A 27,859-nucleotide genomic window follows, 5' to 3' on the forward strand; every position below is an offset into this window, starting at 1 on the left:
GCATTTGCAAATTTTGTATTTTGCTTAATTCTAACTCTACTTTAGAATAGACAGAAACAGCAAGACAACAAGATGAGCTCAGAGCAAAGATACATAAGGAGCCAGATCCATACCCAGATACAAATCAAACCACATGCCCCCGAGTCTACTGTAACTGTGAATAACAAAAAGCAATGGAAATATAAAAATACGTCCTCCATATTTATAGCCAACATTTATCATCAGTCATATGTACAAAAGACAAATAAGGGCAAAGGTACAGATAAGACCAACAACAATTACAAAGGCCATTGTCATAACTCAGCTCAGAAATAATATTTTGGGTTTCCAGGTTTGAGACTTTTTTGGCTAGTATGTGCACTCAAGTCACAGAATTTGTATTTATCCTCATAAGTAGTACTTAAAATGTTCCAGTCCAATAACAATAAAAATCATAAAATCATAAAAAACATGATAACAACAGCGGTCATGATGAGTGCTTTGTCCCAAACCTGTACAAATCGAAAACTAATTCCACTAATACAGTTTTCACTAATAAGATACCATTTAGTGTTCTTTAATTTCATAAGTAGCCACACACAGATTTCCTTATGGCACATATACCACAGAGTACTTTTATAAACACTGACAGGCACAGATTCATTAATGACAACCACTAGTATCATTACAATAATTAACTTAAGACACAAAAAAACTAACTGCTAAAATATGACCATCAGTGGTTATTTTCTAGCTGTACAAGAAAATAAATCCTTTGGTTGAAGTGAGAAAGATCATTGTTAAAAATTATAACAAAAGTTGGGTAACACTTTATTTTACGGTGCCCTGGTTACACATTACATGCATTAACTATAGTATTTACTTTAAATTATGCATAATTACATGTAACTAACCCTGAACCAATCACTAATCCTATAACCCTAAAGTAAGAACATGTAGTTAATTTGTATTCCTCAGTACTTAAAAGTATAATTCAACTGTAACACGGGCACTGTAAAATAAAGTGTAACCGTAAATTGTTTCTGCCATCTAAAACATACAATTTCTGTAAAAATGTTTGTAAAACTGCATTATTAACTAATCTGGGATTTGTGATAAATTGTACAGTAGTCAAACAGTTCTTATGGGTAAAAAATGAAGATATAATATAGAAAATATGCATTACGTTGTGAAAAAAGTAAAGAATTGGTTTTAAATAATATGTTTCTTTCCCTCAATAGAATAATAGCAGTTGTAAAAATAGCTGTTTTGGCCACTTTTTTTATTGGATTTTTGTGGATTGTAAGACCAAACACGCACAGGATTTTACTGTCCCTGTTCTTTTTTTCTCTATATACAAAACTTTCTTTACACAGAAATAAAGTTAAAAGAAAAACTGTTTAACAGTTATGACAACAAGATCATGTAAACGTTACATCATCTTTCTTAAAAAAAACACACACACAATAACTATCATACTTTTTTTGTGCATAAAATAAATATGCTCTTTTTTGGATGCTGCAAATACTAGAATATATTACAGATAAAATTTGCATTTCAGTACAAAAGCCTCTGCCTTTTAAAAATAGAAAACAAAAATAAAGGTAAAACCTGCTGTCAATAACAGTAAGCAAAGAAATAGAAAGTATTTAAGGAAAAATATGTGGTTAGGACCATTTTAAATATGACTACATAAGAAAGATTGTGAAGGCACTTAAATCAATTAGTTTTCCTAGTGCAAAACAAGTGCAATCCAGCTTTAACTTATTAGGGGAAAACAAGCCAAGATGGCAGAGGAAGAAAATCCTGTCAAAGCAAGTTTCAAACCGCAAAGTATGTCAGGCACCTGCGATTACACCTGCTGGAAAACATTCAGAGATTTAAAATAACGTCATAAACACAAAACAAGCTCTTTGGGGTTTCAGAACATTTTCTAAAAGGACAGTCTTATGGCATTTGAGGAAAATCAAAACAAACACTCATAAACGTTTCCGTCCCCACCCGGCGTGATGAAGTGTTTTAGAGTCTCACATCCATTTAAAACAGAGCAGCGCCCACAACCGCCCACATCATCTCTCTCCATCTTGCAAACTCAGTGCGTGCTGGAAACAAATTTCAGCAGCCATTTATTCATGATGGATACATGTATGTACACATAAATATGTTTTGTCCTCTCACAAGTAAGTTTTGTGGGTGACTGTAACTGGAATGTTTAATAGGGTTGATTTGGATCGTGGTCATGAGGCATGTGGGTTCATTAGGATTCAGGATCTGGAATGATAAGCGTGGCCGGGTAGTGCTGGGTCATCTGCCGTAAGTGAAGGTCTGTGTAATACAGGTGACTCCACCCAGAAGGGTTAGAAATATTCTGCACCTCCCTCGGGATCCTGTTTTCTGAGAGAACGAAAGCAGTCTGAATTATTGACATGCCAAAAAATAAACATCTCTGAATGAATTGAGAGTCCTGAAACACAATGTCTCACCTTGAGTGGTAATGTGATTTCGGGGGATGGAGGGGGGTCGCGGACCGATTGCTGTAGTCTGCAGGCTCCGACTGGGTCTGGCTCAAGTATTTGCTCGTGAGAGCAGAGTGATGCTGTTCGCCGGTCTCTTTCAGGTCCTTTATGAAATGCCGCGACCCCTCCTCCATCCTCTTTACGCTCAGCAGGCCCCTGTGGCCGTCCTCCACTGCGGTCTCCTCGTCATAGAAGAGCAGACTGCGGGAGCGGACTGCACACACACATCCAGAGAAGAAAGTTATGTCATTTATTTCGAGACTATGTGATTCATGTGTGCGTGGTTAAGGGAGAACGAAAGAGCAAGAACTGGAGTTCGCTATTCTCCTTTTCTTTCGCGCCAGCATGCATTAAGGTTAGCATGATCTTCAGTTACTACAGCAACCTAGTCGCTATCAGCCCCGGGTCGGGTCTGTAGGGCCCTTGTGAAAATAGATGAGGCCTTTGAATCCGCTTTCAAGCACGGCTTTGATAGAGCCGTAATAGACGTGACTCTGTGTGTTAGCGTGTGCGTATGCTGTATGTGTGTTGCGAAGTCGAAAGAGGATTGTAAAATCTCCTCAAAGGGAAGTAATGATTTCAATCTAAAACTCTCTGAGATGCATGACAGTAATCTCAGGGTGAGAATGGTCACTGTCAGTTTAAGAGCTCTAATAATAACCAGACAGATTATTAGACGGCGGGCCTCGTGCTTTTTCACTCTCTCGTGGGGTGAACTATCAAAGTGCGATCAAAGACACAAAGCTATTATCTGGCTGGGTAATTTCCTGAAGTAATGTGCCTGAAAGCCATCAGATAACCGCAGTCAGTGAAAGCATTAAGTTTTGATACCTCTGTTTTATGATGTGTTTGTATGAAACAAAAATTTCATGGCTGCTTACTTGCAGGGACATTTAATCGTGTTTTACACGGTCATGCACATCGACGCTCGTATTTGGCATATGAAACATACCCTGGCTGGTGGTGTAGAGGTCACCTGAGGGCAGTGGTGCGGACTTCACCGTGTGTGAGGATGATGTGGATAAGGAGGAAGAGTAGAGAGAGAGCTCAGGCAGGCAGGGAACCAGTGAGCCCAGCACCAACACAAAACACAGCGCCACCACCTGGCCAGGAGGAGGAACCACACACACGGTGAGCACACCACCCCACTGTAATCTAATTTCACTACACCTGTCAAAACAGCGCTCAGCACCATCTACGTTTGCATTAAAAGACACGCAAGACTAAACTAGACAGACTAAACATTTGTTGATAAAGATACAATATTTTGATTTGTCTAGGGAGGAAAAGTTAAATGTTTGTGTGCGTGTTAAAAACAAGTGACAAAGAGAGTGAGCAGTGAATGTTTGTGTCCGTGTTAGGTGTAAGGTGCAGTGTACTTACCATGAGACAGGTTCCGGTCTGTGTGGAGGCGATCTTGCAGGATCGAGGCACTTTCCCGCTCACTAGAGCCTGTAGTCTTTGCAACTGTTGGAGTAGAGACCTATGAGGACACACAAACCATAAAAGAGGAAAGATTAGTAGAGTCAGCTCATTGTGTAGGCAGTGTGTTTGTGTCTGTATGCTATATGTGCTCTTCTCAAAGCCCGTTTTTTACAGCATGCTGTTCTTATTTCTAAACTTAGAGAGCATGTGAGGATAAAACAGATATTAGTCGCCACTGTGTTACATAAGCTAAACTCCCCTTCCTAGCACTTGCACAGTCTCTCACACAGTCTACCTCCTCCTCCTCGATGTCTCTGCATTGACAGAGTGGGAGTTAATTCATTTCCTCTTTAATTAGCTTCTTCCTCTCAGGCATTCAAAGTTTCTAACATGCGCTTAACTTTCTCATGTAGCCTCTCCCACACAAAACATGCGTAGTAACAGGACTGCATTTTGACATGGTGACATTTATAGCCCCTGTAAGTAATTTTTTTATTCATACGATCATACTACTTTTCTGCAGTATATGGTATGTACACTATGCTTAGTATGTACAGTGTCTGTATGTATGGAATACACAGATGCACTGTAACAAACAATGTTTTACAAAAACGTGCACTAAACAAAGAATGCGCTGCATTAGGTGAAGTATCCCACAGTGCAATGTGTCTACTTAACTGTTTGATCTCAGTATCATAAATAAACTTTATGATGAATAAATCTTTTATTGTTTAGCTTTTGACAAAATGTTAAATGCTCTCTCATTTGTAAGCTGCTTTGGATACAAGCGTAATGAATACATTTATATAGATTATTATAACATATGACTGTTTTTTTGTTCTGACTGCCAATATTTAAAGCATTTTAGATAGAAATTGGATTTAAAAATGTAATGGAAATATGTTTTTTCACCATTTTATTCACCTTTTTTTACAAGCAATGTACTATTGTAAAGTTATGACAATGCAGTATTCTGCTATTTAAAGCGTTTACTGTGCACCATGTAATGCTTGACGTAATATGTTTTTAAAAAACAGTAGGCATTGTATGTCTAGTGGTCTGTACGTTAGTATTTTAATTTTAATGACTTAAGTTCACCCAGCATGAAAATGCTCTCCTCATTTACTCACCTTCAGGTTGTTTCAAACCTGTATAAATGTGTTTGTTCTTCTAAACACAAAGGAAGATATTTGGAAGAATGTCAGTAACCAAACAGACCTCATCTTCCATTTACTGCCATAGTAGGGAAAATAAATACTATTGGAATAAATGGGGATCTGTTTGGTTACTGACATTCTTCCTAATACCTTTCTTTTTGTTTAGCAGAACAAAGAAATGTATACAGGTTTGGAACAACCTGAGGGCGAGTAAATGATGACAGAATTTTTGGCAGACAAGTTCTATGACAACACAAAGACCTCCCTAGTGGATTAAGATAGAAACGACTAGTCCATGTACTAAGGAGAATGTAACATATAGCTTATAAATATTATTGATTACTTCAGAATTTGTTATCTGCTTCAAAAGACAGTGATGAAACCTAACAATTCCCCCAATATATCTTAAACCTTAATAATACACTTATTCAATAAATTAAGCTAAAAAACAATTCCACCACCAGGTAGAGCCATTGTACCATGACAAAAACTTAAAAAATCTACATTTGGCAGACTATACCTCGCCTAAATGACGTTGATGAAGTTTATTGGGTTCAAACCTGCAGCCCTGTTTGCCAGCACATGAAGTGCTGTGGATTATATTCTAAATGGTACGTTTTCAGCAGTGAAGAAGAACTCAGGCATCTACTGTCCTACTGAACTAACAATAATCATCTCACTAGAATTATATAAACAGTGGCTTACTTGCATTAATATACGACCCACCCACCACACAAAACACGAACCCCTGCTGTCTCTTTGAACTCTACTAGCTTACTGTGAGGGCTCCAGCCCAACAAGAATCGGCAGAAAGCCAACACACTCACACACTTACTTATTATATTGTAATGTGGGGCAGACGGGCACCGTGCTGCGTGATGTGTGTGCCGTTAATAAAGAGGCCTGAGCCAATCCTCTTTAAAACTCAGAAATCTTTACTATACACTATAGAAATGTTAGACACTATACACATATACACACACACACACACTTCTCTCTCTTGCCTACATGCTCACATAAAGCACTGCTGACAGTTGCATTGCTACAAAAAAAGGTAAATATCTTGTATTTTTAGCTTATGCCAAGTGAGAGAGAGATGAAATAACAAACAACATACACATTGATAGTCAAAGTAAACACCTGATGTGACCTGTCAGCACATTAAGTGTGTAAACACAAACTAAATTACAAATCAGTTCAAGTGAATCTTCAAATAGACCACTGCACCCTTAAAGAAATATAACCACAGTATTTCCATGCTACACCAAAGTCACTGTACCTCCATGATACCCGCCAATAAGCTATGGTTGTTTTTTGAATGTTCATTATTCAGTGCTGCTGTCTTTAATAAGGTTTTACTGTAAACCCACAAAAAAAGGGCTGACTTTGATAACACCCGATCACCCCACTGTGCTTTCTCTCCCGGCAAACTGTAGGAAGAGACAGCGCCCTGTCGACAGTGCCTGTGTTCTAACTAGGCCACCCAGGAGTGAATAAAAAGGTGCTGCTCTATATGATTGGAAGGGAAGGTTAAGACCTGCCTGCATCTGGACTGACTTAACAACACCTGCTGACTACACAGATGCTGCCGCGCAGGCTTACCGCAAATATGGTTAGAGTTCGCCTATAAAGTGATCGCTGCGATTCAACGCATGCACACATGTGGTATCTCACCTGTTGGCGTTCTCCAGCGTCTCAACCTTTTTCCACAGTTCATTGTTTTCTGAAGTATAGTTCTCCACTCTGGAAAAGAAAAAGAGTGTTTTAATACTAGTGCCACAATGGCAGATTTACACACATAAATAAAGTGCTTCCTTTGTTAGATTTATGATCCTTAAGCCCTCTGACTTTACATCATCAAATCAAATGCATGTGAAAGCATTTATCATTCACTGTCAATAATGACAGCTACAGTATGAAGCAGAGGAAAAACATAGTACGTGTGTCCAGTGTGAGTACAGTTTCTCCAGCACACTATCCAAACCCTGAGAGCCTAACAGCAGCACAAAAGGGAAAATGAGTCATAGAAAAGCACATGCACACATACAAACCCCAATAAGTACAAGAATTGTAGCCATTGGCCGCATTCACACAACAAACCTATAAAAGAGCACACAGTATTTTGTAGGGAGAGTGTGCTGGGGTGAGCGAGAAGTGAATATTAAAGGAGAGGAGGTCAACCAAGAGACAGAATGATGAGGGTGCAGAGACAAACAATGGAAGGAAGACACATAAAAGAGCAGCCAGAAATCGAGAGAAGGTGTGTAGAATAAACGGGGAAATAAATTGAATTACCTTTTCTCCAAACACTCCACATATTCTTTCTTTTTTCTACGGCTTTCCTGTGCAGAGATCTAAAAATAAATGAAAAAATTGATGAGGACTGACATAGCTTTAAAACATACGCAACAAAATAATAGGAACATCCGACTGAATAAGTGATTCAATATTTAAACAGTTCTCCAAGAAAATAATCAGTGTCCCCGATATCATTCTGTACAAATTCTATTACCATTTAACAAATTCATGTTATTCCAAGCACATGACTTTCTTCTGTGGAGCACAAAAGATGAATTTTACAACCCCCTTTTATATCCTTGAAGTAAATGAGGTCTAGTGCTGTCAAGCTTCGAAATTACAATAAAAGCACCATAAAAGTGCTCCATTGTGAGCTTTCAGAATTTTTTATAATACTTATCTATCATTAAGTGGGGGGAATACAATTTCATGCATTCTGACTAATTTACACTGTTAAATGTGCTGGCTTCCCACATGGTCAACTTGTCAAAAACGAATTGGACGTATCACATACTGTTTATGTGCTCGATACACTCCCCCAGGGTTCGTATAGGTTTCGGTAAGTTTTTTCGAACATGAATTTCTGTTACGTAACAAGGGTTCTTAGTCCCATACTGGACAATTCTCCCGGAAAAGCACGCCCACACGCAACCAGCAAGAGAGAGATTAAAGAGCACGCCCATCAATGTGCTTCCTTCGGGTTACGGGTTTGTTCACAGCATTTTAGTAATGAATATTATAAAAACAGTGGATATAACGGTGGATTTGGAGATTGTTTGACAGATGGATCAGTCGAAGCGCTAAAAGATGCCGGATATGTGGTAAGTGAACCTGAGTCAAATGTCTATGTTTTGTAGGCAATCGGCGTATCAGTGCATGTAAATGGCACAAACTTAAAGTGAATCAACAGTTATGCAGGGATAATGCGATAATTTATTGTGTGCTCGTGCTTTACTTCCGCCCCCCTGCACGCCTTAATTAGGTTGTCTGTTTTTGGAAATAATCGTACAGCTGTATCTGTCTTTTATAAATGTAATCAAACTAAATACCTTTCCAAGCTACAAAGTATGCAACACTACTCTAAAGGATTAGTATGAGATTGGCAGAATGTGCACATGTTACCTCCGTATGTGGTCATTATTAATACCTTGTTTTTGATTTTCCTGCGGACTCGTTTGAGGGCTTTCTCCTCAGTTTTGGTTAGGGGCAGTTTGTTGGGCACAGGATATCCCTCAGCGATCAAAGTTCTCTTCTCCTCTTCTGTCAACATTAAAGGGCCTGATGTCCCCTGGAGCTTCTGCATAATGATAACATAACACATACATTTTCCACTTTGTACTGATGCATGTGTTTCACATTTAGGATTCAGTGTTCTGTTTTATGATTTTCACGCTGTAACAATTAAATGTATTGTGTATGACTCACGTGGGGGGCAGTGAGAAGAGGTGATGAGGAGATTGCAGCAGAGGTTCGAGCCTGTAGCCGGGCAGGGCTGGAGGGAGGCAGTGAATGTGGGCTCTGCAGGTGACCAGGGCTTAATGGTGGAAGGGAATGTGGGCTCTGGGATCCGTCGCTGTCACTGCCATGGCTACTGGGGGGAGTGGGAGGCAACCGAAGATGCTCATCTGTTGGGAACAGAGCAATCATCTTAAAGCACCTAAAACACCTGTGACTGCTGGTAATCTCCAGCTGGAACAACTGAACTCTATAATGATGGGTTTTGATTCCACATGGCACTTATTCCACAGATTTGCTTGACCGTAACGATACTAAATATCTGATATATATTTCCTCACAATCATGTAATTCCAAACCGGTATGCTGTTTTTCCATGGAATGCAAACGCGGGAATTTTACGCTTAGTCTTTTTTCTCACAGTTTACAGTTACCGTCTGTCAAGCTCCAGAAAAGATAAAAATCATTTGTGCGCTATATTACAAGTTCTGAAGTCATTTGATAGGTATATGTGAGAAAATCTAATTTTCGTCTGTCATATGGAACATTTTTATGATACTTTATATCATTTTCTGGAGCACGAAAGATAGTCACTAAGAATTGTTACTGTATGGAAAAGATGGGAGTGAATGGAGGATCAGATCTTGAAGCTTTAGAAAGTGCATCAATCAATCAAAAAACTGCTCAACACAACTCCATGGGGTTAATAAGGGCCTTCTGAAGCAAATGGTTACATTAATTTAAGAGAAATATTCATATTTACAACTTTATTAACAATGTTTAACTTCTGTTATCTGTCGGCCGTGTGCACGAGAGGATGACGTTCCGGCAGATAATGCAGGCGTGTCGTAAGTTGATTAGAAAGTAAGCCTTTATTAACCCCATGGAGCAATGATGAGCAGGCTTTTGATCGATGGATGCACTTTTTGAAGCTTCAAAATCAGATCCTCCATTTACTCCCATTTAAAAAGCTTGAAAAAGAAATGCATATGGATGTAGACAAAGGCACACTCATGCCTGTTTAGAGTAAAATTCATACTTCAGAAATATCCTTTGTCATGTCATAGTCATCTAAAACCAAAATTTGAAAAGTAATCAAATTATTTTATTTGAACAAAGCAGTTGTTAACTAAACAATTCAGAGTGTTTTCCCATATACTAAAATGTGCCTCTCTGAGACCCCGTTCTCATCAATGGGCCATTCAGAGAGTGGACAAACGCTGAGATCTAAGAAATTCTCAAACACATGTAAAAGTTAAATAAAGAAACACTCACACTAAGTCTCATTTCCCCTGGAAAAGGAACAAATCATTACAGTATTTTTAACCCTGAACTCAACTCACCCTACACCAAGAGCGGAATAAAAAAATTATAGAATTCCTTGGCCATATGTGGTGACTAAAGGCTATATACTGAGTGCATTGGCTTGTTGTTGTAGGCCTAAATATATGATGTAGTGTGTTCATTTGAGCTGTGGTTTCAATATTATTTGTGCACTTTTACATTAAGGACAATGACAACATTTAGGAAAGAAACAAAAAAGAGAGACCTGCATCCCCATATACCACTAGCTCTTCATAAGGTACGTGCACTTTTCACTGCATCACAGCTGCCAAGACTTTTATCATGATTCGAACACACATTATCCCAGAAATTGCTGACTGTGTGTTTGCAGGTGTTATATCTATGTCTACAGGTATTAGAGGCAAAGGTTAAACTAAAGAGAGATTCCACACCTACCTGAGGGGACACTAAGAAACTGGTTCACCTCTCTGGGCTCTGCTTTGATGGCAGGAACAGCATTTGAGCTCAGGCCTTTGGAACCCTGACACAACAAACAAACACCAAAACAAAAATTATTGTTAAACCACAAAACAGATGCTTATGAAGTGTGTCCTCATTTCACACAACACAAATACTGCATGTGGAGAGAATCAAATCTTTGTTGGAGAATGATGATATTTAGTCAGCAGTATTTGACCATACCAATACAGAACTGTTGTGCTGGAATAAATGTGCTCTGTGCTGGATATGGAGACAGTAAACACAGCTGAAGACAGACTCATACTGTTTATACTGACGGAGCAAAGGCTAACTACACAAGGTCTGGTCAGCGACCAGTGATCGTGCACACACAGAGAGACACAAGCCTCAGATCAGACCCCACGCTTCTTTTTCTGAGTCAGCATATGTATTGTTCACAATCTAAAGCTGATAAAGGCACTTGAATACAGAATGCAGTACCATTTAACAATAAATAGTCTGGAATGTAGTAGATCCATGACATTATGACCTCTAGCTCCTCTGGCCCCCCGTGGCGGTCGCAAGGTGATTCCCAGAAAAAAAAAATATCATCAGAAAAAACATATTTTAACAATAAGTGTAACAAAATATAAAAATATTAGTTAAGTCAAAAATAAAACCATGTAAATAAAAATAAATCTGCTTTTCGAATTTACTTCCCCTCGATCGTGATCCCTGAGGTGATTTCTTCACATTAACGACATCAGCAACTGCATTAGGTTAGGTGCAGCAAGTCAATTTACAGCACCACGTTAAACATTCCTATATGTGCACGCAGACTATTTTCAGTTTAGGATATTTGAATTTGTTGAAATTAAATGTTGGTTAATATCGACCAAAGACAACGCAGGGAGGCCAGCAGAGGAGGGGAGAGAAGAGCCGCTGTCAGAAAGGCCATCGACCTCAGGTACAAAAAGAGATTACAGTTTACATAAAAAGGACATCTATCAGCATTTGAATCAGTTTGATTATATTTAATCATCTTTAGTAATAGTTCATTGTTTATATATAACAACAAGGTAATGAGTAAATTACTATAAAATAATTTTATGTTCGACTGTGTTGTTTTGTATTGTCATTATGCTTGTGTTTGGATAGACAAATAAGTGCATGTGCGCAGGTGCGCGCAACGTTTGTATACTTTAACCACCTCCGATGATAGTGGAGGTCTCGAGTCACTAGCACTGTTATTTTGGGGGAGTTGTGGGCTGAAAAGTTTGGGAAACCCTGCTCTAGTTTAACAATGAGAATATGTAGAATATGGTTCCAGGTATGCCAAGGTGTTTCATTTTCAGGAACTAGATGTTCTGTCAAATTTAAACGTAACTGTCTAATAAAGAGCTGCTGTTTTATGAATGTCGAATCATTTGTCTTATAATGTTCAATCTCTGAACAAACACAAATGTAAAATTAGCTACAGATGCGAATAAACTGTGTATAAGCGTTGTTTGGAATCTTCCCAAAGAGCCTAAGAAAAGGCTAAAGCTTCATTAAAATTAAACTTAAGCTAAATCAGGTCATAAACTGTTTTAGTTGGAACAAGATTTTGGACTTCTTTCTAGGTTCCAAGGTGGCCTCAAACAGGTTTCCATGCATGGCTCAAGGATTATATAATATATGCAGATCATGAATTATAGTTATTATGGTGCGTCAGTTTGTAACGCTATGTTATATATGGTTTGTGTTTGTCTGCTCTTCCTGTGGAACGCGGTCTCGCTGTGAGGACGCTCTCTAGTTCAGCTGCACCGACAGTCCGGCAGATCCCAGTGGGACGTCAGAACAGCTTTACGCCATGTGTGTGTGTCTTGCTGTTCTTCCTAAATAAAGCACTTGTGCTTATATAACCCCTTCCATCCTTAATATGATTTCCTCTAGCCAAGTTATTCCTGACAAAACCTTGTTGTTAATTTCGTGCAAAGAATGCTCAAGTCTTGTTCTGTGTGTGCTTATTTTGTTGACAGGTATCTTCAAACGGAAAACGTCCGCCACGGATCTGCTCCCTGGAGATGGTTTATGGGAGCTGGCGGAAAGTCTGGTGTGTGTTAGCTGGAGTTTAGAAAGAGGAGAGAACGATTCCATGGCTCGGATGCACAAATCGAGTTTGTAGCCAGATCTGCACACAAAACTAATCTTCGCTCAACTCAATACTGATGCTGCTGGAGCCGATCCCTCTGCTTCAATGAGTTCAGACCTTCACGCGCTAGCTCTGCGAACATGTTCGCCGGGCAGAGAAATGGAGCGAGCAGCCAGCTGAGCAAGAGCACATGATGCATGTGTGTTTTTCATTGCCGTACTAACACAATGGTCCCTCTGGTCCACAATGTGTGCAAGGAACATTACCACCAGCTCGGTTTCAATTAGATCTAGTGTTAGCCACTCAAAAAAATTTATGTTTTGGAAACAGCGTTGTTACAGTGGATGTGAAAATATGGCAACATCTTGTTGTACTTTCGTTGCTACCGTCGTGCTTCGAACGAGAGGGATGAACGGAGGACTGAGAGATTGGTTGCAATTCTCAAACTCACCACTAGTGGCCCCATATTGCAACTTTAACCGAAACGATTTAAAGTAATTTCTTTACATTAGTGGTGTAACAACACAATAGGATGATGCCTTGTGTTACACTAGCTTACACACAGTACAATCACTGAAATGACTTAAAGGAACAGTACACCCAAAAAATTTAATTCTGTCATTATTTGTTCTAAATCTGTATAAGTTTCTTTGTTCTATTGCACACAAAAGAAGATAATTTGAAGAATGTAGGAAAGCAAACAGTTCTGGAGCACTTTTCACTACCAGTGTAATTTTTCATACACAGAAATAACATGGATTGTGTTGATTTTAACACAACTGTTTTTAATACTGTAATAATTTGCTCTCTTACCTTGTTCCCAGTCTGGTTCCTCTGTGGTGGAGAAGCAAGAGTGAGAGGCTTTGAGCAGGTGCTGGTGTTGACCAGAGGGGGCGCTGTTTCCAGGCTGTTCTCAGACATCAGACTTGGCTCTTGTTTCACTAGGATGGCTGTGAGATCCTGACTGAAAGACCACATCCCCTCAGAATCTAGGGAGATAAATATTTTTTTCTTAAAAATGAAACCAAATAAAAAAAAAGATTTACATTTTGTTGAAATTATAGTGATGCTTGAAACGGGTGATCTGTAGCTCCTGTATTCTTTGTGACAAAAATCTCCCAAAAACATTCACAATATATACAGACAGTTTAATTAGAATATACAAAAAACTAAATTATTTGTTTTGTAGATTTAAGACATTTTGTCATGTAACGTATGTGGCTCCGTATGGACCAAAGAGTATTACAATGTATCTCTCAAGAGTAAAACTTTCATTAAAGTAAATTTCACACTTCAGACCCCATGAAAGGAAGTTTTTTATGGAGGCTGTTATGATGTCGGTGAGGTGAACAGACACAGCTAATGACCAGAAGGTAAACGCAAACCAGCTTCTATTTATAATGTTAACACAAACACCACTCTAGGTGAGAAGAAGCATGAAGGGGTGGCATGAACAGCTCTACATGTCTGCCTGCTTCAAAGAGGAAGAACGCAGGGCATATAGTGAAATCCTTGTTATCACGCTGCCCTCTGTGACATTTTTTTGCGGGCCCCACTGCAGGATCGATAAAACATTATGCGGCCTTGTAAAGGAGGATGGCAGGTTTTTCATGTTAGTCATCTGTTGGGGAAGGATATCAGCAGGAGTCTGATTACAACAGGAGAGAAAAAGCTCTTTAGCAGCACTAATGTTTGGAGGAGAACGCTGGATTTTACACTTCTGTAAGCCTGTGGGGAACCTGTGTGAAAGTGGCCAAACCATCAACTCAATACAGCAGATTAGAACATAAGAGAGTCTTAACCGACTGCATGCGCTAAAGCAAATGCACTCTTTTACGCACATCATCTATTGTCATAAGGGATAAGTAGCCTCTATGGCTTTTTCAAATGTGATTAGAGTAAATTAAAGGGACTCTTTCACAGATGTATTTATCAAAGGGGTCATCGTGATCTGTTTGTGATGGTCTAACAGAAGGAACAGCATAGCACTATACAATGTAGCTGGTGAGATTGCTTAATGATGTCTTGTTGGTTATCCCAACAGTTAAAATTCTGTCATCGTTTATTCATCCTTGTGTGGTTCAAAATCTGTATATGATTCTTCCTTCTGTAGAATATAAAAGAACATTTTGTGTCCATATAATGGGAGTCAGTATGGTCCAGTATTGTTTGGTTAACAATGTTCTTCAAAATTTCTTCTTTTGTGTTATGCAGAAAAAGTAAAAGTTTCATTTTGGGGTAAACTAACCCTTTAAAGTGGCCCTGCAACAGTGTTTCATGCCTTCTGACTGCTTTACAATGTTAAACGTGTTGTCTTCTCATGCTTGACATGGTCAACTTGAAAAAAAAACGTAGTATTTCTGTGCTCGATACGCTCCCCCAGTGTTAGTTTCAGAAAGGTTTTTTTCAAACATGAAAATCGTTACATAACAACTTTTCCTAGTTCCTTATTGGACAATTCTCCAGGAAATGCACACAGCACACCCAAACATTAACCAAGGAGAGCAGGAGAAAGAGCATGCGCAAAAGTCACTTTCACTTCAGAGAACCACGTTCGTGAAAAGTTCAGCTGTGTTTGTCTGTTCACTGCATTGGGGTGATGAATGTTATATAAACGGTGGATATAAGGCTGGATTTGGAGATCGTTTGAAACTGATAGATGGAGCAGTGTTCCCAGCCCTTAACGATGCCGGACATGAGCTGCACGCGGTAAGTGAAACTGTCTGTGTTTTGTTGGCAATATGTGCGCACATGCTTTAGTTTCGCCTAAAAGGCTCGTGCCTATGGGGCATCTAAGGCTTTGATGTCTAAGGGGACAGCAGGTTCCATAGTGAGGCGACTGCAGACTGGAGGAGACGGAAGAGCGATGCTCATTAGCGGCTTTAAAGTTACTGCAGAGCAACAGGAGACAAAGCCGTGAATCAGCCAGTGCCCACTTTAACTGCCCCGCACAACCTTAATACCACAGACCGGGGCAGGTTTATGGGTCAGAGGGGATATCGCACAACGCTGAAACATCGACTGTAAAGTCACTGTGGTCATTTAGGGTATCCACAGTCAGTTCGAATCCCAGCTTTCCCTGTTGAAAAAAGCAGCATATGCTGGTTTAAGATACCTTGCTTCAAAACATAGCTAACCACCTAATGCTGCTTTTTTCAACAGGGTCGTGAAAGAAACAGGAATTATTTATACTGATCCTAAATGTAGTTCTTATTCTACGCTTTGGTAATGAAATCCTTGCTGGAAAGGAGCCGCAGTCTGCACTCATATCTCAGGCAGTCAACTCAAGTTCAGGATGATGCAACGCTCTGAGACAGCCCTCCCCATTTCTTCACCTATTCTCCATCTGAAGCTGGAAACCAGACTCCTTTTTCATTTTATGGATGACTACGGATCCCTGGCCTGATCGTAGTGTGTGTGGGAAAGGGAGCAAGAAAGACAGACAGGCAGAAAGAGTGAGGCGAGTGTGAGTGTTGGCTGTCTTCCTGGAATTCCCAGCTTCCTATGGTAGACTGAGCTCTTGGCTTGAGCGCTGTCAAGGAACCCTGTGCTGCACGGGTGCTCCAGGAGATAACGGAGAGAGAGAGAGAGCAACAAAGAGAAACAAAACAGAGATTCAGTAGAAAACTAAAGGTGTTGATCGCTGTCACATTGAATAGACTCTAAAATGTTCTCTTGACCTTGGGGTGATACAGTGTATGATCACATGGATGCACACTGTCTCTGTGTGGATGGAAAAAGAGTTAGAGGTGTCTAGACAGAACGAAAAGGTTAAGAAAACACAAGAGGTCTTTGCTAACCTGCATCATCGTCTGATTTGATGGGTACGGAGGGGCTTTGTGGTGCAGAGTCCTCGCTCAGAGAGTAACTGTGTTCTGCCTGGATGTCAGGGTTCGGAGGGTCCAGGTCCATATCCAACAACGGGTTCCTCTCCGCCAACAGATGATCGTCAAAAAAACTGTTGAAAAGGTCATTGGAGAAGTCCTCCATCTGCTCTGAGAAATGCTGGGGAGAAACCACCAAAATCTTTTAATAAGGGTCTTTTGTAGAATGACAATACTAGAGTGAAAAGAAATGAAGGTTTTTGAGAGTCTCTAAGTTACTGAACTCATCCCACCCTGATTATAACACAATAAGCAGACCAACCCAAATAACATCTCAAGATATGATAATTATAGCTACTCTTAAAAGTCAGTCTACCTGTCATTTAAGTGTGTTTGGCACAAAGAAAGAGAGATCAAACGTGCAGCATGCATTCTTTCATGCAAGTGCGTTTAGAATGCGTGTTGTTGTAAAATGTGAGTTTGTGTGTGCACACACGCATATTTCTTTCCAGGAGGTTGTGAGAGTGTGTTTGTTAAGAGGGGTGTGACGAAGGTGTGTGAGGACCTGATAATGTTTACATCCTGGTGATCCAGGACAGGTGTTTGAATGACACACCTGTAGAGCTTTAAGCAAAGGAACCGGCCACCATGTACTGTAAATAATCAAATGAATGTACACGTGCACGCATTCTACAAAACGCTCATTGCTGTGCTGCAGGTTTCCATTCCCTTCACCTGTGTGAATTCACACACTAACCCTTGACCATGAGCTAAGCTATTCTAAAGCTATTCTAAATGTTAACTCCGACCATCCCCAGTCTAACCTGAAAAACAAAGAATGACGATTCGAAGAAAAAGAAGTATTGTAGTTATTATATGTACTGACTGAGCATGGCTTTGTGTAGCATGATATCTGGTCAAACTTGTTGGATGCGATATGCATGCTAAAGAATCAGAGGAACAGGAAATAAACCTGTGATGGCGGTTATACGTATTGTTTGTTAAATGACATCCTGGGAACACCCTGGTGATGGGGATTGTGAAATGACGCAGGTCTCCTACCGTCAGTGCAAGCTTAATTGCCAAGGTGGAATATAATAAAATATACAGTCCCACCCTGAAACTTTGATGTTCGTCAAACTTTCATGCTCCGGGATCTGAAGAGCAGATATGTTAATCTGGACAGATGGTGATATTTCACCTGTCAAAAACCAAGTCAGTCTAAGATCAGGGACTTTGTTCTACTATATATGGGCAGTTCAAACAACCAATGACGTCAATGCCAAGCATCATTTGATGTCTTTTCAAATATGGTTAGAAAACATAATTATTTTTATTAAATTATTACATTTGTCAGCTTTTAGAATAAATGTTGTTCTTATGTTTTGATTTGATATATAGTTTTATTTGATATATCGTTTTATGTGATATCGCACAGAAACGTTTTATGGTTTGGGAAATGAAGAAATGGTACGGAACGCTGTGAAAATCTTCTGTCACATCGGCCAGCAGTATCACTTTCAGACAATTATTTGTCACTAAAAACTTTGGTTTGGTCTTACAGGTCAATTTAAACAAAACTAATCCTTAATATGACAAGAAGTCTGAAGCACTCCTTCATGTTATGTCTGTGTGGTGTCTGTATGCATTGCGTTATCGCAACAGAGTGTTTCTCTTATCATCTTTATCTCTCTGCGTAGGTTTCCTGTTTTGACAAGCGTCAGTTAAGACTTATATACAAAGTGTCCATCTTGTTTTTGCTTGACCTTTCTGAGCCAATGGTAATGATGCAATGCTGGGTTGCTGATGCAAGAATTCTGAAATTCCACATCTGGAAGGCTCCTCAGAGGCAGATGGAAAATTCAAGAATTCCAAAGAACTTCAGTTATTTTGATTTTAATACCATCAGTGAATGTGCAGCACGGTGGAAGACTGTGTCTCTTTCATTAGGGTCAGATCTTAGGACATAAAAACTGGTCTGCCGCTTCATATTTCAACTTCGTCATACCTCTAGACTTCTTTTGGCTGAACTCTTCCTTTAAGAGACTCTCATCTCTCAAACACTTCACGACCACACACTTCAAATGCAGTCAACTCAGTGCACTACACATTGCCTGTGGAGCTCTGTCTCCTCCAGCTCTTTCTGTGACATCTGTCTGTGCTTTACTAGCATGGTCTGAATGATATTCAATAAAATCCACGTAATGATTTAATCTGTTCTGTTGAGCAGGACACGGATTTGAATAGTCCTTAACAGCAGAGTTTCAGAAGTCATTCAAACAAGAGGTACACACACATACACACTAACAGGGAATTTCATTTCCTCCTATTTCAGTGAGCTCAGATATCAAAGAAAAGAGATTAGGGACACTCAAAAAAAATGGTTCAAAAAGTTTAAAGTTACACACATTTAACAATAAAATTAGATTTTTTTTTGTTATTCAATTGAGTATAGATTCTTGCAGACGCTGTCATTGAAATATTCCGGGTTTATTAAAGTAACCTCAGCATGTGTGTGCAGGCTGAGCAATGCCCTATTTTTCCATCTGATCCATTTCTTCAAGTAATGTTTGGGTCATGTCCGGGTCTGAGCGGCTGGTAAACTGCACGCCTGCTCGACTCATTGCATTCCATTCCCTTATTCCAGCTGCAACCCGGCCAATGGGAGCGCAGTATGTAAATGTTGAGAGGGATTGTCATTTAAGAGCTGGAGTGCAGGGTGCGCACGGAGTGGCTAGGCGGGTGTGAATATAATGCTTTCGTTGTTGGAAAAGCAAATATGGTGATAAAATCATTAAGCAGCACTGGAATTAGGAAAAAAGCCACAATGATTGGGAATATTTGTCTCTTGCTGAGGGGAAGAGGTTTTCTGAGAACAGTGAGTCACAAAAAGATGATGAATTCTTAGTGTGGCAAAACTGAGGCAGAAATATATGAGCAAACCAGAAGGCATCCCTCAACTGATGTTGGCTTTTGCAGATGTTTAAAGTAGTCACTATGGTGTAATGCAAATTAAAATATTGTTTTCCCTGTGAAATATAAATATCAGCTTCCACCAACTGAACAGTCTTACTTATTAAGACATCTAAATATTTACAATCTAAATCATTCTGCTTGCATGCATGAAATATTCTACTTCCTAAATATTACAGACGGATTCTTTCATGTGTCAGGGGGGAGTTAGGATGCATTTTTTTTAAAGTCATATTTTCTCCAGCACATCTGCACTTTAAAGCCAGTTCATATGATCAGATTCAGATTCCAGCTGGCAGCTACATGAGATCTGTAATGGGTCATGGAGGACAGTGCTGAACCAAAGCTCATTATGATCGACTCTGCATTCGTGATGAGCCAGACACGAGGGGGGTGGGGGTGTGTAGGTGAGAGAGCCGGGCCTTTGCAGGTGTGCACAGGTGAGGGGCTGATTTAGATTACAGGCATGGCGTCAGGTTTACAGCTGCAGACACCACGGTCCAACCAATCTATCAGGATCTTTACTTGACATTTAAAAGAATGCTTTTTTTCGCTTTGCTGTCCATGTATACAACTAAGAAATATCCTGCACTGTTTAGAGACTTCTATATCAGTGGAAAGTGATGTCTTGAAATTAAAGTCTGCACATGAGGTTTTACTGTAGTTCCTGCTCTCCTCTACAGACCTGTGCTCCACTACTCCCCTCTCTCCCTTTCACCCATCCTCTCTCTCTCTCTCTCTCTCTCTCTCTCTCTCTCTCTCTCTTCCTTTGTCACACTCTCTCTCTATTTCTTTATTCTTCTTTTCTATTCCTTCCTCTTCCATTCAATTTGTACATATCTTAGGTCCCTTCCCTTATCATTTCTGCTGGTTTCTTAATTCAAGTTTGAGATCTTTCTTAAGGTTTGCTCTTAGCCTCAGAGCAAAAGAACCGTGACCACAAGTGGCAGTTGGGCTTCAGCCCCACATCTAGACAGGAGCCACTGAGGGCATCAAACCAGACAAGCTCTTCTCTAGGTGAAAGAGTAGGTGGCAGAGAGAAAAAGAGATGTAGCCAAAATACAAAAAGAAGAGTGTTAGTATGTGTCGCGAACAAAGATTTAACAGAAGTAAAAGGGATATCCTGGGAAGCAAGGAATCCCCGTAACTACCCTCTAATTTCTGCTACTGTTGCAATTTGGGAAGAGAGGTCTCCCAGATGTGTTCCCCATCCCCCCGTGCTTCAGACGGCTCCCTGTACTCTGTAATTTTGCAAGTCTAAATTGGCTCTGTTAGAAGAGCCTGTGGCGACATGGCCCTAAGCAGAAGAATATCCGTGGTTGGTCTCGTATTTCTGAGAGTAGAGGAGTTTTGGACTCTTTTAGCATATTCTCTTATTAAATTATTATGATAATAAACAAGCGTTTTAAAATAAATTATTTAATATTAAACTCACAAAGGCCTTTTCGTTCTTAATAGTAGTGATAGGAATTAAACACATTATTCACCGTGTTGAAAATATCTCTTTTATAGGGATTTAAAATCTTCCCTGGAACTAAAAGTCATTAAGTAATTAACAGAATCATCTGTGTCTTTCATCCTCAGTAGAGACAGAGAGAGAGTCTTGGGAAACAAAGGGAGATTTCTGAGTTATGGACCTCAGGGAAAGCTGACGTCATGTTCCGGCAAACACTGACACCCAGCTGATATGTTTATTCGGAGGCGGAGGGGTGAGACACTGTTAAGACTGGGGGACATGTGTCTCCCACTGTGGGTAAGAATATGACCATTCACATGTGCAGGACAGGTACACATAGGTTTTTGACATAAGTCAAAAACACACGGGCAAACCCCTTGATTGTGGCTATTTTGCAAGTAAACCAGACACAGACTGATATATATCTGTATTGTAACAGCAAACTTTCCTCGAATCAAATGGGTTTTCTGCAACTACAAATGTAATGAAGCAACACCGTAAGATTTATAATACCGTATCTGTGTCCTCATTTTGGTGGTTATATCTTGTGCAATTTAAGGGGTCATTAAACAGATCGTTGGGCCGACACCTATGAAACATTTGAAGATCTGTCCTCTTCAGCCCCTCGGGAAACAAAGCAAGATAGAGAAGGAGATAACAAAAGCGAGAAACAGAAAAAGTGCCTGGAGATGAGGAGGAGTTCAGACATGTCACCTAACTCCTCAGCTGCTGCTAAAAGGGGAGAGGAATGAAGAATTATGAATCTGGGGTATTCTGAAACCAGTTAAACATGTAAAATCATCTTACTGTCTCCAGAGCACAAGCACACAATAATATAATAATATAATGTGGAAATAATCTGATGAGAGACAATAAGGATATTAAATGTAGTTTTTGTGATAACAGGGCACATGCATGTGCAGGGGTGAAAACAGTCAGCGGCCACTATTTTGACATAACAACTGTTTGTCTATAATTTATTTGAGAAAAAAACTAAGAAACTATGCAAAACATCCAAGATAAATGAAGGGATCTGGTTTGGCAGGAGTAAACACACCCTTATGTCACGATGTGCTAACTGCCTATTTAGTTATTTTGTGTGCGTGAATGCGTGCTTACGTAAGAACACACCTAAACGCAGATCTCAATTATTCTCGCTATTTTTTTCTCTCATGTGAACACATGCAAAACCTGCAGTAAAAGGTATGACATCAACATACATTTTTAACCTTCAAAGAGCAACGCAATGCTGCTTAAGAGTAGGCTATTTTGAAATCGAAATATCTCACATTTGTTCCATTAGGCCACTTTTTTACTTTCTCAGGCTAAAAGAAACTTCAGAGACTTTGCGCAGTGTACCTGAATCACTTCAAAGGTTAGATGGAAAATTTGTGTGGGAATTAGAAATAGAACAAACTAAATAAAATGATGGTGAGGAAAGTAATGATTAGAACAAATAAACTAGAGAGGAAACACTGAACGGTGAAAAAGCCTTTACCTTCCATTTCAGTGGTTTACATTACAGGCCTGCAATGATTAATCAAACTTTATATGACTCAGGATCATTTGCTTTTTTGTTTCACATTATCACACACAGAAAATATGATATTTTATTGTTTACTGTCATCTAGAGCAACCTAATGATAATGGGAATTATACAAACTAAAGAAGCATAAATTTTATCAATGTCGTCTTACCAATCAGAACACTAAAAATGTTGTGTTATTTTTAACCAAGCATTGGCTCAAAAACCCAGCATAAATTAACCTATGGGTTGTTTTAACCCAAAGTTGGGCCAATTTTAAGTATTTTCTTGGTTACTCAACCCAAGGTCTGGGTTTGACCCATTTTTAACCCAACACTGGGTTGAAAATAACACAGTATTTTTTCGAGTGAAGCACTGAAGCACAGTGCATCTGAGAAATGTCTAGAGGAATTTGTTTGCTTATTCCATTGCTCTTCCTCTACAGATTCTCCTCACCTCCCGTACTCCAAATCCTCATCCTTCAGCCCCAGACTCCATGCACTAATCATAGACCGTAATTCATTATTTCAGTCGCATCTTACACATCACAGCAGACACAACATAATGTGCCCCAGATCAGAAGCCAACTGGCATGTCAGTACATTATTCAGTACAGGGGGCAGTCGTGGCCTAATGGTTAGAGAGTTGGACTCGTGACCAGAAAGTTGCCAGTTCGATCCTCAGGGCCGGCAGGAAACGACTGAGGTGCCCTTGAGCAAGGCACCTTACCCCTACCTGCTCCCCGGGCGCTGCAGTGATAGTTGCCCACTGCTCTGGGTGTACGTGTGCAATCACTTGCTGTGCGTGTGATCACTACTCACTGGATGGGTTAAATGCAGAGGTGACATTTCAGGTATGGTTCACCATAACTGACAAATAGGTCACTTTCACTTGTGCCGTCCATGTAGGCGAGCCCTTTCGTCTTTACAAGATGTACAAGAACTGCCAGCAATCCAGAAACAACCCTTAGGACAGGTGGGACCTGCCAAACCTGTAGATAGCATCACCAGCTCTCTTCTTTAGATATGCTATGTGCTGCCAAAGAATGGTCTTTAATCTGAATCATCTTCTTCTCATTAGAAGACAAACAAAAAAAGGTTCAGACCTCCCCCCCTATGCCTCTCGTGTGGAAAGTAAATGGACAGATGTCAAGCCACAAGTTTGTGCTCTGGATTTTTCGTATAGAGAGGCTGTTGATTTTGGTGATGACACATCCTCTGCGCAGCTATACATTAGTATCGATGCAGCATCTCTGCATAATACAAAAAGGAATGAGAAAGTATGAATAAATCATCTGAATTCAATTTCATTGACTACCAAGGTTTTATTTCTAATGGCTAATTAATATGTTTTAATCCATTTTTATCCCAAAAATCTGCTTTATTAGGCTGTAAGAGACAGTGAATTATGCTTTCTGTCCCCAAGGTTGCTCAAATTGTATAAATATAGAACAACGGAGAAAATCACAAGTGCCCTTTGTATAAAGGACAGACTACATAAGTACAGCAGATATATAATATGAAGTCCTTTAAATAATTAAAGCTTGAGTTGTGCTGAGGTTCACCTATATTCTCTGTGATCTTAGCTTTAACACACAGCAGAGTGAGACATACTGATTTCCACCCTTCAGCACAAGCCATGCAATTATGCTAAAGTCTGGATTTAAACACACAAATACACTCGCACATGCACACACAGAGTGGAGGAACTCCAGTTTCTAGATAAATATACCCCAGTGATGGAGTAACCCACCAGCATCTAAAAATAAAAAGAGTAACTGAACAAACAAACACTTTTATCTGAACCTAAGGTCAGTGACAAGTGTGTGTAAGTGCAACCCAGGAGCAGGGCGAACAGTTTCCTCTCTGAGGGTACAAGGCAGTCATTCACTGAGCATTTAAGGGCCAGTGTCTTTCTTACACGCACACACACACGCACACACCAAGGGGCAGAGTGAGGGTCTGGAGTGGTCTTTCACAGACCTCCATTCACACACCCACACAGGAGCACAGTGGCATGCATACGCTCATGCACTCATACACAGACAGCTATCATGAGCTGTGAATAAGTCTCCTTCACTTACAAGCCTCTCACTCTTTTCTCTGTCATCACTCTCCCCTCGGTCTAGTCCTTACAGAGCGAACTGGCGCACAGCTGTTACTCAATGTGGGACATCTGGAATGAATACTACCCATTACATACCCTCAACAACAGACGGACCCAGAGAAAAACAGACAGACTGGCAATAAGGAAAAGGTCTTCGTAAGAAACCCTAACAGACTTATCTAAAGCTCTCCACAAATCACAAATATACAGACAGACATCACTTAAGCATTTCCCTTTTCATCCATCTGACTGTCCACTCACTACTGAATCATGATCATACAACTCGGTCGTCAATTTAAACGGAAAGCAGATAGATAGATAAACATGTAGAATGTGATGCATGATTCATTATACATTTAGCATTATATAATACTCGACAATCACCTCTTACACCCTAACAAAGATGATGCTGCACCGTTCCTGATTCGCTTTGATGGGGCTTTATAATAGTCGCATTTGTGATGTCTCTTTCGGTTTCTCCACGGATTAAAAGAACATCAGGATGAATGTGTGTCAGTCAGAGGCATTGGGCATAGGAGCGACTGAATCACTGTGGAAACTGCAGAAGGGTCGGGGGATCCTTATGGATCACATGCACAGGGTACGCTCAACTCAAACACATCCACATCTACAATACAGTCTTTTATTTAGCTTGACTTTCCTACTGACCTGAATAAAGTCTGTTGATAATTACAGAACACCACAAATTACCAAATGGTACGACAGAATTGATCCCACATCAAAGACAGAGAGTTTTAGCATTTCTCACATAAAGCTAATGTTTCTTTTGAACATCTGTAGAAGACATTTCTTGCATGTGATTTTATTTGTTAGAAATGTAACCTTAATCCCATTTTTATGTTTATAAAAAAACATTCAGTGGGTATAATGATGCTTGACAGTTCTGTGACTCTTGTTAATATCTTGTTAACATCTCACATCAAACCAAAATACATCCTAAAGCTCCTGCGGCCCAAGACATTTGGTATTAATTGGCTTTTTTAAGCAAATTTTATATGAAAAGGTTCTCAAGTTTGACTTTGTTGAGACTTTTCGGAAAAATTGACAAGCAAAGTTTTGATTCTTGAGTTTCTGTGGCTTAGTTCATCGGAAGACGGTGCTTATACTGTAAAGTCTGATCCTCCTGCATCTTGCCATCCAGACTGCAGCCGGACACAAGAAGCAGGATGAAGCGACGTGGGCGTGGTTTGGACGCGAAATGCAGGCGTGGTTAGTGGTTGTATGGGGGGTTGGTTGCTTGGACAAATAACAGCTCGATTGCGATCCCCCCGCCCCCCTAGATGAAGTTTAAAAGTGTTCCTGTCTGTGTGCAGCTGGGCAAACTTCACAGCTTGACAACTTCTGACCTTGTTTATGTTTCATTTGCAGCGCAAGATGCCAGATACGTGTGACAAATAAACACGGGATTCAATAAACTAAATGTTTCTTATGTAACACACACTCTCTTGATAAAACAATGTGGCAAGAATAAATCTTCCATTTGAATTTATAGTGAGTCTGTAAACACTACGATTTCTGATAATAACTAATGACTGATACAATATGTATTCAGTCTAGTGATAATAACAGAAATTCAGGATTGGATAATGGCTTTAATATAAAAAAGAGTAACACAAAACATAAAGATTTCAGTTAAATTCATATCGAAATTTTTAACGACAGTTCGCTAGTAAAAAAACAGACTGTATTCTAATAATGAAAGATGTGAAGACTTGACGTACCACATTGGATAAGAAATCGCTCTCATTCAGATCCTCTAGGTCCAACAGGTTGGAATTAGGAAAAAGTTTCTCCGAAGCGAAGTTGTCCAATATGGTGTCCATATCGGCTCTGGCTTAGTAAAAGGTTGTAACAAATAAAATAAAATAAAAACAGTATCTCAAAGGTGAGGCAGGCTGCAGGCTTGCTGAAATCCAATTTAAAATTCACAACCGGTTTAAGTGTCGTTTAAGCGACTTGCGCTCGTCTGCACTGTCAGGACGCCTTCATCCACTGAGCGTCTACAGTCTGTCCATTTACACTTGTCCAAGTGTCGGATAAATGTGACGGGATAAATGTGACGTGATTAAAGCGAAGTAACCTTGCGTGCTTCTTCCAAATCTGTATCATTCATCTGTGTTGAGTCTCTATGGGGAAACTAGACTGATACATATTCATGTTATCTCCGCCCTACTTTCGCTCTTTGCTCTGCTGGCCGCGCCCACCTTTCGCCAAATTTAAAGTGACGGTGCGTTGCTTTCTGAACATTGACGCACATGGAGGATTGAATACATTACAGTTCAACCATGTCCATTACGCAACCCGAAGTCCTACTACAAATGTATGACTTTTTTTCAATGATCGCAAACGACTATTCTTTACTTAAGCCGAAACTTGTTCGTGAATAGGGTTTTTTTGCAAACTAAAATAATATCTTGTTTGTTGTTTGGAACAATGATTTTGGCAATGACCATTTTTTTATGTAAATACACCAATCACAGCTGTATATCAGAGATTTTCCGTCACCTTTTGCTTCGTCCATCCATCCATTCTCGAAAATAAGTGATATTTCACCCAAAATGAAAATTCTGTCATCATTTACTCATCCTCTTGTAATTTCAAACCTTCTGGACTTTCTTTCTTCTGCAGAACACGAAAGATGTTTTGAAGAAAGTTGGCGACCAAACAGTGCCGGGCACACATTCACTTCTGTTATATGGCAAGTGAATGGGAGCCAGTTAACAACATTCTTCAAAATCTTCATTTGTGTTCTGCGGAAGAAAGAAAGTCATACAGGTTTGAAGTGACAAGAGGCTGAATGAACTATCACTTTAAAAAACATAAAGGTTTCATGTAACAAACACTATTTCTCATCATCTTGAATGACATCTCTTCCCTATCTGACTGAATAACGTTCCAGTTATTTAATTCCAATAGATCAATTCACTAGGGGATAAGGCACAAACAACATAGAGGAAATAATGATTCAGTGTCTGATTACATGGATTCCAATGAATCCAAGCATGTACTAAGTTGGTACATTATTGCCTCTTTCAGATTACATTCCCTTGTTTATGAAGTGATAAGAGACATTATTCAAGATATAAGAAATAGAGTGTGCTGATCAAGTGGGTTCACGAAAGTGCGTACGGGTTATAGGGATGAAACCTAATACAGAGAAATTCTTTACTTATTGCTAGATCTTTCTCACAAGTAACTTTATCTCACATACTGTTTCTTTCCTGCTTTTCTCTCTTGTTCTCTTTCT

General features: G+C 39.7%; 1 protein-coding gene across 1 annotated transcript; it reads right to left on the minus strand.

Moving 5' to 3' along the window:
• On the minus strand, positions 1–26,756 carry creb3l1 (cAMP responsive element binding protein 3-like 1). The gene is made up of 12 exons (XM_079450103.1): positions 26,334–26,756; positions 16,508–16,712; positions 13,521–13,696; positions 10,571–10,655; positions 8,801–9,000; positions 8,523–8,672; positions 7,373–7,431; positions 6,752–6,820; positions 3,879–3,978; positions 3,448–3,598; positions 2,463–2,709; positions 1–2,373 (listed from the first exon to the last, which is right to left on the minus strand). Exons 1-12 carry the CDS (start codon positions 26,433–26,435, stop codon positions 2,337–2,339), a joined length of 1,581 nt encoding a protein of 526 aa, XP_079306229.1. The 5' UTR covers positions 26,436–26,756; the 3' UTR covers positions 1–2,336.
• Between the last annotated feature and the right edge of the window lie 1,103 nt (positions 26,757–27,859).

Source organism: Barbatula barbatula (genome assembly GCF_947034865.1).
Source record: "Barbatula barbatula genome assembly, chromosome: 1".
Classification (NCBI taxonomy): domain Eukaryota; kingdom Metazoa; phylum Chordata; class Actinopteri; order Cypriniformes; family Nemacheilidae; genus Barbatula; species Barbatula barbatula.